Source organism: Rhinolophus sinicus, linkage group LG02, assembly GCF_036562045.2.
Source record: "Rhinolophus sinicus isolate RSC01 linkage group LG02, ASM3656204v1, whole genome shotgun sequence".
In the NCBI taxonomy this organism is placed as follows: Eukaryota; Metazoa; Chordata; class Mammalia; order Chiroptera; family Rhinolophidae; genus Rhinolophus; species Rhinolophus sinicus.
The window spans coordinates 42,626,534-42,636,625 of NC_133752.1; the positions used below are offsets into that span (position 1 = coordinate 42,626,534).

Below are 10,092 nucleotides of genomic sequence, written 5' to 3' on the forward strand. Positions count from 1 at the left end.
TTATACTTCTTTATTTTTTTCTGTAGAATTTATCATTTTCTGATGTATTTTATAATTTGTTACATATGACACTGATTTTTTTCACCCATCCCTCCACCCTCTCCCCTTTGACAACCGTCAGCTTGTTCACTGTATCTATGGTTCTTTTTCCATTTTGTATAGTTTTCTCATTTACTTCATTTTTTTAAGCTTTCACATATAAAGGGAATCATATGGTACTCATCTTTCTCAGTCTGACTTATTTCACTTATCATAATACTCTTTATGTCCATTCATGTTGTTGCAGACAGTAAGTGTGTATATATACATATCTTGTGTATATAGATATATCACACACTATCTTCTTTATCCATTCATCTATCAATGGACACCTAGGTTGCTTCCAAATCGTCACTATTGGAAAGAATACTTCAATGAATATAGGGTACATACATCTTTTCTAAACAGTGTTTTTGTTTTATTTGGGTACATTCTGAGAAGTGAAATTGCTAGGTTGTATGACAGCTTTATTTTTAATTTGTTGAGCAATCACTATACTGTTTCCATAGTGGCTGTATAATTTAAAATCTCACCAACAGTATACTATGGTTCCCCTTTCTCTACATCCTTGCTTACACTTTTTAACTGTTGATATTTTAATAAAAACCATTCTGACAGGTGTGAGATGGTATCTCATTGTGGTTTTGATTTACATTTCTCTCATGATTAGTGATGTTGAGCAATTTTCATGTCTGTTGGCGTATGTATGTCCTCTTTAAAGAAAGGTCTATTCAGGTCCTCTGCCATTTTTTAAATCAGATTGCTTTCTTTTTTTGGGGGGGTGTTAATTTGTATAAGTTTCTTATATATTTTAGATATCAGTCCTTTATTGGGTATATGATTTATGAATATATTCTCCATTACGTAGGACATCTCTGCAGTTTTTTGATGGTTCCCTTCACTGTGCAAAAACATATTAGTTTGACATAGTCCCATTTCTTTATTTTTGCTTTCATTGCTTTTGACACTAGAGACTTGTTTAAAAACACATTGCTAAGACCAATGTCAAAAAGTTTACTGCCTATGTTTTCTTCTAGAAATTTTATGACTTCCAGTCTTATATTTAAGTGTTTAATTCATTTTGAGTTTCTTTTTGTATATGTTATAAGAAAGTGGTCTAGTTTCATTTTTTCATACACTTTTATCTGTCCAACTTTCCGAAAACCACTTATTGGAGACATTGTCTTTACCCTATTTATATTCTTGCCTCCTTTGTTGTAGATTAATTGATCATATAAGTAGGTTTATTTCTGGGCTCTCTATTCCACTGATCTATACATCCGATTTTGAGCCAATACCATACTATACAGATTACTGTAGCTTTGTAGTATAGTTTGAAATCAATGAGCATAATACCTCTCACTGTGTTCTTTCTCAAGGTTTCTTTCACTATCCGGGCTCTTTTTTGGTTCCATATAAATTTTATGATTAATTGATATAGTTCTGAGTAGAATACATTGGTATTTTAATTCTATTAAATGTAGTAAGGGCATTTTGAGAATAGTAATCCTTCTAGTCCATGAACATGATATATCCTTCCATTTATTTGTATCCTCTTCAATTTCTCTCCTTAATGTCTTATAGTTTTCAGAGTATATGTCTTTCACGTCTTTCGATAAATTTAGTCCTAGGTATTTTATGCTTTTTGATGCAGTTGTAGATGGGGTTGTTTTCTTAACTTTTTCTAATCATTTGTTATTGGTATACAGAAACAAAGCATATTTCTGTAGATTGATTTTGTATCCTACAAATTTTCTGAATTCATTTACTAGTTTTAATCATTGTTGCATAGAGTATTTAGGTTTTTGTATATATAACACCATGTCATCTACAAATAGTAACAGTTTTATTTCTTCCTTTTGGATTTGAATGCCTTCTATTTATTTTTCTTGTCTGATTACTGTGGCTATGACTTCTAATATTATGCTGAATGGGATGGTGATAGGGAGTATCTTTGTCTTGTTCCTGATGTTAAAAGAAAAGCTTTCAGCTCTTCACCATTGAGTACAATACTAGCTGTTTTTTTGTCACATACAGCCTTTATTATATTGATGTATGTCCCTGCTATACCCACTTTGTTGAGAGTTTATATTAGAAAAGAATGTTGAATTTTGTCAAATGTTTTTTATGCAACTACTGAGATGATCATAGGATTTGTATCTTTCATTTTGTTTGTATGATGTACCATATTGATTTATGAATATTAAACCATTCTTGTATCACTGAAGTAAATTCCACTTGGCCATGATATATAATTTTTTTAATGTATTATTGAATTTGATGCTGATATTTTATTGAGAATTTTTGCATCTATGTTCATCAAGGATATTGACTTTCTTCTTCTTTCTTTTTTTTTGTAATAACTTTGTCTGGCTTTGGTGTCTGAGTAATGCTGATTCTTTCCTCTTCAATTTTTTTTGGAACAGTATTAGAAAGATAGGTATTCTTCTTTGAATTTTGGTAGAATTCACCTGTGAAGTCATCTAGTCCTTGACTTTTTGTTTGTTAAGAGTTTTTTGATTAATTGCTTCAATTTCTTGCTTAAAATTGGTCTGTTTAGATTTTCTATTTCTTCCCTGGTTCAGTGTTGGAAGATTGTATATGTCTAGAAATTAATCCCTTTCTTTTATGTTGTGTAATTTGTTGACATGTAATTGTTCATAGTATTCTTCAATGATCTTTTGTGTCTGTGGTGTTGGTTGTAATTTCTCTTTCATTTATTTTATTTTTTTTTATTTAGGCTCTCTCTTTTTTCTTGATGACTTTGTTAAAAGGTGTGTCAAGTTTGTTTATCTTTTCAATTAATCAGCTCTGAATTTCATTGATCTTTTCTGTTGCTTTTTAATCCCTATATTGTTTATCTGCTCTACCTTTATTATTTTCTTCCTTCTGTTTTCTTTTTTCCTTTTTTTTCCTATTTGCTTTGGGTGTAAAGTTAAATTTTTATTTGGCATTTTTCTTATTTCTTCAGTTAGGCATGTTTAGCTATCAACTTCCCTCTTAGAACTGTTTTTATTGTATCCCATACATTTTGGAAAATTATGTTTTTATTTTCATTTGTACTAAGGTAATTTTTGAATTCTTGTTTGATTTTCTCTTTGATACATTGGTTGTTTAGTAGCATGTTGTTTAGTCTGCATGTATTTATGTTTTTTATTTTAGTTAATCTGTTGATTCCTTCTAGTGTAGTTTTCATTTCAGTTATTATATTATTCAGTTCTGCGTGGTTCTTTATTATACTTTCTAATTCCTTGTTGGAGTTTCCTCAATGGATGGATGGATGGATGGATGGATGGATGGATGGATGGATAGGACAGGATAGGACAAATTTAAGAGGAAGTTCTCATTTATAATTTCTAAGTGCTAACCATCCCCAAATATGTATAGATTCAAGTCACTTATTAAATGTGAGCTATATTGAAAGATAATATGAATTTAGAGAAATTGTATAAACTGCTAGACTTGTTCTATAAGGAACTATAAAGAACAAAAAAAGTGTTTTTCAGGATATGACTTAAGTATTGTTTGCATTGAAAGCCAGAAAAAAGCAATGCTGCAAAATTTTGCTTAGATTCAAAAATGTAAATTTACCATGTATTTATACTGCATATTTGTGTCTGTAATGCTAGACAGTATTCCTCACTAGTTCTTTGAAGAAGTACAAAATTATAAAATATATATTGGAGTAACACATGTTTATAAAATCAAAACAGTATTTGCCTTAAAGTGCACACATATCTCTCTATGTTTTTGGCCTAAAAAAACAAAAATAAATGGCATGCTTAACTCATCTTTAAAATAGGAAAATAAAGCTTTAGTCAGTTTAAAATTATTTTTATATTGGAAATTTTTGTTGATTTTTGTATAAAGAGCTACCTTTCATTTCTCATACATATAGGTTATACAGTGACAACTGGTAGGTGGCTTTCTTAGCATTTAATAAACTATAAATACAATATAATGGGGGGAAAAGTTTATATTTGACAAAACCTTATATTTAGTTCTTGATTTATTTGTTCTACTTAAAATAAAAAAGTCAACTGTGGCCTGAGTTACTCTTAACTTGCAAAAGATACATTAAATATATCAAATCTATCTATCTGACCCAAAGCCAGAGTTTAGTATATTTAATTTGAGTGCATAACACTTTCTCTTCATGTTTTAATGCTTATCTTACTGATAAACCAGAGTGTAGGAAAAGGGATGGAAATCATGTGAGGAAATCATTCCCAGTAGATGATGCATAGGGGACACCCAGGGGACTCTGGAATAGATTTAGCCTTGGGAATAAGTTCTGTTTTTGCAGAGTAGTTGTTAACCACACTTAATATCATTTTAACTATTCTACTACCAGGAAATGGGCTCATTAATACCTCTACAAAACTTTTACTGTGGTACATATTTAGCAGAATGTGTGTGTGTGTGTGTTTGTTTAGCATATGTAGTTTATACAATTTGTGAGTGATTCTGAACGTCTACCCCATAATGTTATTGACAAATGAAAATTACTCTACAACTAGTATGTTTACTCCAGTAGTCAGTGGCAATCCATCTAGTTAATTCAGCATCTGCATTTTAATGCTGATTTGTTCTCCTTATTTAATATATGAAGTTGTTCCTGAGGAATTGACTAATGAGGAACTGTTGGAATTGGAACAGGAACTTGTAGCTGAAGGAGAGAAAAGAAAACTGCAGAAGAAAAGCAAGAACCCCCCCAAACAAAATTCACTGTGCATGGTTTGGCAGAAAATTTTGCAGACCTCAACAAGCTCCTTAAAAAAGTTTGAAAATGTGGCCTCCCAACACTGTAAGGTTTTCATTAATAGAGAGGAACGTTCATAATATATTATCTGCTCACAAGGAAATCCATAATGAAAAAAAGAAATAAAACCAAACAAACCACCATAGACATATTTCTGAAAAAGACTAACACCTTCTCAAGTTAAGCCCAGGAAGATCCTTCAACAGGTATTCCATAAGAAGGTACTGTTATCGTAGGAGATGACAGTTACATGCATGTTATTACCAATAAAGACTTTCCAGTGAGACAAGATGTTGAGGTGGAAGACAGTCACACTAATGATCCTGACCTCGTGTAGGCCTAGGCTAATGTGTGTGTTTAAGTCCTGTTTTTTTGTTGTTGTTTTGTTTTGTTTTTTTTAGAATTTAAAAAAATAGAAAAATGCTTACAAATAAAGAAACAAAACTCACAGACAACAGTTTAGTGATTATCGGAGGGTAAGGGGAGAGAGGGCTGGCAGAAGAGGGAAAACAGGGTCAAATATATAGTGATGAAAGGAGAATTGACTCTGGGTGGTGAACACACAATGTGATGGTGTATATAGAAATGTATGCTTTAAACATGGTGTATATAGAAATGTATGCTTTAATTTTATTAAACTATGTCATCACAATAAATTTAATAAAAATATAAAATAGCAATAAGCCTAAAGAATAAAGATATGAAGAAAGACAATATTTTTGTATAGCTATTTGCTTGTGTTTAAAGCTAAGTGTTATCACAAAAAAGTCAAAAATCTAAAATAAATAAATAAATTTATAAAGTAAAAATTTTACCATAAGTTAAGGTTAATTTATTGTTGAAGAAAGAAAAACATTTTTTTATACATTTAATGTAGCCTAAGTATACAGTATTTATATATTCTACAGTCGTGTACAATAATGTACTAGGCATTCACATTCACTCACCACTCACTCACGGACTCACCCAGAGCAACTTCCCTCCTGTGAGCTCCATTCATGCTAAGTGCCCTATACAGGTGTATCATTTTTAATCTTTCATACCATGTTTTTTTTCTGTACCTTTTCTACATTTTGCTGTATTTAGATGCACAAAAATACTTTCCATTGTGTTAAATTGCCTATTGTATTCAGTACAGTAACATGTGTACAGGTTTGTAGCCTAGGAGCAATAGGCTATACAATATAGCCTAGGTGTGTAGTAGGCTATACTCTTTAGGCTGGTGTAAGTGCACCCTGTGATGTTCATATGAGAATGAAATTGCCTAAGGACATAATTCTCAGAGCATATTCCCTGTCATTAAGCGACACATGACTGTAAAATGAAAAGCTGACTATTCCAGCTGATGAAGAATGAAGCCTACATTTTCTTCTAAGTGTTTTGTATTTTTAGCTCTTACATTTAGGTCTTTGATCCATTTTGAGTTCATTTTTTATGTGGTATGAATTTTATGCTTTTATACTTTTTATATTATCTCTAGAGATCTTACGTTTCTTGTTCAGTAATGGCATGGAGGATATTAAGCCTTTGATCCAATGATAGAAACTGTAATTGACTTAATGTTTGTGTCCTCCACCCCAAATTCCTAATCCCCAATGTGATTTTATTTGGAGATTGGTCTTTAAAGGGAGTAATTTAGGTTAAATGAGGTCACAAGAGTGCTACCTTGACTCAGTAGAATTAGTGTTCGTATAAGAGAGAAACCAGAGAGCTCCCTCTCTCATCCTGCATATGTACTGAGTAAAACCCATGTGACGACACAGAAGGTGACCCTCTGCAAGTCAGGAAAAGAGATTTCTTAAGAAACTGAATGGGCCTGAACTTTGATCTTCGACTTCTAGCCTCCAGAACTGAGAGAAAAATACACTTCCATTATTAAGCCATTCAGCCTGTGATATTTTGTTATAGTAGCCTGAGCAGAATAATACATAATTGTATATACATTGCACTATGTACTTCCAGCATGCTTCGTGGATTCTCTGTCAATTTCTGAATCCTCTCCATGTGATCTCAAGCGTTAAGGGAAGTGATAAATATTGTTTTTTTCCTCACAAAATGACAATTGACCCTGATTTTTGAAATTACCGAATTAGACATGCTACACCAAACCCTAAATCTGGAACTACTGACGTTTAACCTGATTTTGAAGCTAGAAAAGGCTTTAGATTTTTTTTTGTCTTAATAAATCTCATACCTTTACAAATGAGAAGTAAAATCCTTGGAAGAATAAGTGGCATAGGTAGTGAAAGTTTCATATGGTGTACAAAGTGCAAACATCTATCATTTTCACTTTCAGTAATGAGGGTCCTTCACTTCTGCAAGTTGAGTAGGACATATTGAATATCATGTGTTTCTTGCAATGTTTATTGCAATGCTTCCCCATCGGCCACCTTTTTTTTCATTGCTATTATCTTAGTTCCTGTTTGTGTTATTTCACATTAAGATAACTCTCTGACCTGCTCACTGATCTATATGCCTGCTATATTATCCCTCTAATATGCCATTATGCACACAGGTACAAACTTCATATTCTTTTTTTTTTTTTACATTTCACGGAAAACATTTTATTGGCCTTTTGGATAGAAACAGGGATTTATTAGCCAGGAAGGATTATCCCATCATACAGATACTTCTGCTGGTACCAGCACGTGGCCTCCTCTTTGCTAATTCTGTGTTTGGCCCCAGCATAGCATGTCCTGCGTTTCTTGTCTGCGATGCTGAAACCTGGCCTACCCAGCACCACATACCATGATTTCCCGAAAATAAGACTGGGTCTTATATTAAGTTTTGCTCCAAAAGATGCATTAGGGCTTATGTTCAGGAAATGGCCTCCTGAAAAATCAGGCTAGGGCTTATTTTCTGGTTAGCGCTTATTTTCGGGGGAAAACAGTAGAAGTTCAGGCCGTGGATACAATTGCTTGGGTCATATTTGATCCCCAGATCGATGTGTTCCTGGATCCCCAAACCAAAGTTACCAGTATCTGAGAAGTTATTTTTTTTTTCGTAACTTGTACTCTCGAACCTTTAGACCTTTCTTCAAGATTTCTTCTGCCTTGGCTCCATGGACTATGCATTGGATGGCAATATTTTCATCTCTCCTGATGTCAAAGGACCTAACGGTGTATCTAGCTTTGGAGAACACAGGAGTCTGGCCTATGAGCTGCTCCAGGACCTTGGCTGCCCAGGTCAGCCTGTCTCCACTCTCCCCCACACAGATGTTGAGGCAGAACTTGCAGATGCGAAGCTCCCGCATGGGGTTCTCCTTTTCACCTTGATCCTGCACCATCATGAAAGACAGGAAGACAAACTTCATATTCTTAAAGCCATAATGTTTGTTTTATGTTAGTTCATTACTTAGAAATCTTCCAAGTTACCCAGTGTTTATAAGAGTTACCAATTCCATAGCCTGATAGTCTAGGCACTCCATAATGTTATCTCAACCTTGGTGCATCAACATTGGTCTCCTTATCCCTTATCTCAGGGTTTCTCAATCAGGAGTGATTCTCCTGTCCCCCAGGGATATTTAGCAACATCTGTAGACAGTTTTTGGTTGTCACTACAGCGAATGGAGTGTGCTACTGGCATCTAGTAGGTATAGTACAGGAATGCAGTTAAACATCCCATAAAGCATAGGACGACCACCCATAATAAAGAATTATTAAGTCTCAAACGTTAATAGTGTCAAGGTTGAGAAACTCTTATACCTAAGTCTTAGAATGCTTTCTCCTTTGAATTCCCCTTTCTTATTTTCTCCATATTTTATCTATTCTTCAAGGTCTAACATATGTTCTTTATGAGGTTGTCTTTGAAAACTTCAGCCCACTGAAGTCATTCAATCGTTTATGTCCTATTACCACACATTTTTTGTTGGATCATTTAACACTGATCAAATACTATGTGAGTATGTAAAACACAAACTTTATATGCGATATGTATCTTCAAAATATATTCCAAATACTTTTAGTAAAGTCTTATTTTGATTATAAAACAAGTATTCATATGAAAACAAGATTATAAAACGAGTCTTATTTTGATTACAAGTATTCTGTAATTTCGTCCTACTAAGAAATAGAAGTGTAAAACTCGAGCGTACTTCTGAAAACCAGATTCATTCTCACACTACAATTAAAGACATGAATGATGGAAATGAATTAACTTAAAATAGTAATTAGAGTTGATAATAAATGTAAACAAAGCATTTTGGTTAATGTATATGAGAATTGGCTTTTCTTTCTTTTCTTGGTATAATGCAGATTACTTCTATTTATTCTGAAGAAAGTATTTTCTGATTCTATCATGAAGATTTACTTTGATTTGGATGTTTAAGCTTCCCTTATGGGTTGAGGATGCTCCAATCATTTTATACATAATTCTTTGTTTACAGGAAGGATAAATATTTTTCTTTCTTCATTTTTTAATGAATGCAAGGAGTCTATTTTCTAAGTATACCTGCTTTCTCTATTCCTGCTCTAAATCTTACTCTTACTGCACTTCAACTTACCTGTAGTGCTGCCTTGCAGTTTTACCCTAAATAATGTTCTTCTGTCTTTTCTTCTTCTTCAAATGTTTGCTTCTGACAAAGAAAGTCTCAGAAAGAGGAAAGTGTATATGATGGCATTTTTCATTTATATTTTAAAGGGAGAGTGAGTCTGCATGCAAATCCATTCAGTAAAAATTTACATGATGGAAAATGAGGAATAAACTGCTTTTCTGCATCATGAAATCCATGTAATATTTTATGCAGCTGTAAAATAGATAACTGCTTCACATAATGCACACGGAAGCCAAGCAAATCTAAATAGCACCCTGCTTGCTCCCAAGTGCTAGGCAGCCCACTTGAGTAGGTATTAGAAGAGGAAACTAAACATCTATGGGCTTTTGTTCTGTGAAGACATAGCTGGCCTCTCTGTCGTAGAGGAATCCTACCCTGGGAATGGAAATGTACCTGTAGGAAATCCCTGATAATTAAGAGGCACACTGATTTCATTACAAGTATTTCTTCTCCCTCTTTCTTAATTCAAAGAAAAATTGATTATTTCAAAGTCTGAGCAAAGGCTGTTGATCTCGATCTTTTTTAATTAGCTTAAGGAAAAAAAGGTCTATTATCTCTGAAATAGGAACATAATTGTCAATTATACTGTTTGGAAATAGATATATGCAATTTTTTTCTCCCCAAAAGTGTAATCCAATGCATATAAGTGGAGTTGATTTGTTTGTTAAAACAGGGGGTTTCAAACATGTGCACTGATCATTTTGCATCTCATTGGCATTTGAAAGCTTTCAGATTGCTA

General features: G+C 33.2%; 1 protein-coding gene across 1 annotated transcript; it reads right to left on the minus strand.

Moving 5' to 3' along the window:
* Nucleotides 1–5,569: 5,569 nt before the first annotated feature.
* Nucleotides 5,570–8,090, minus strand: LOC109452265 (large ribosomal subunit protein uL5). Its single transcript, XM_074324809.1, is given in 3 exon segments — nucleotides 5,570–5,577; nucleotides 7,714–7,798; nucleotides 7,800–8,090. Coding segments are annotated over 3 exon segments (384 nt in total).
* Nucleotides 8,091–10,092: the final 2,002 nt, after the last annotated feature.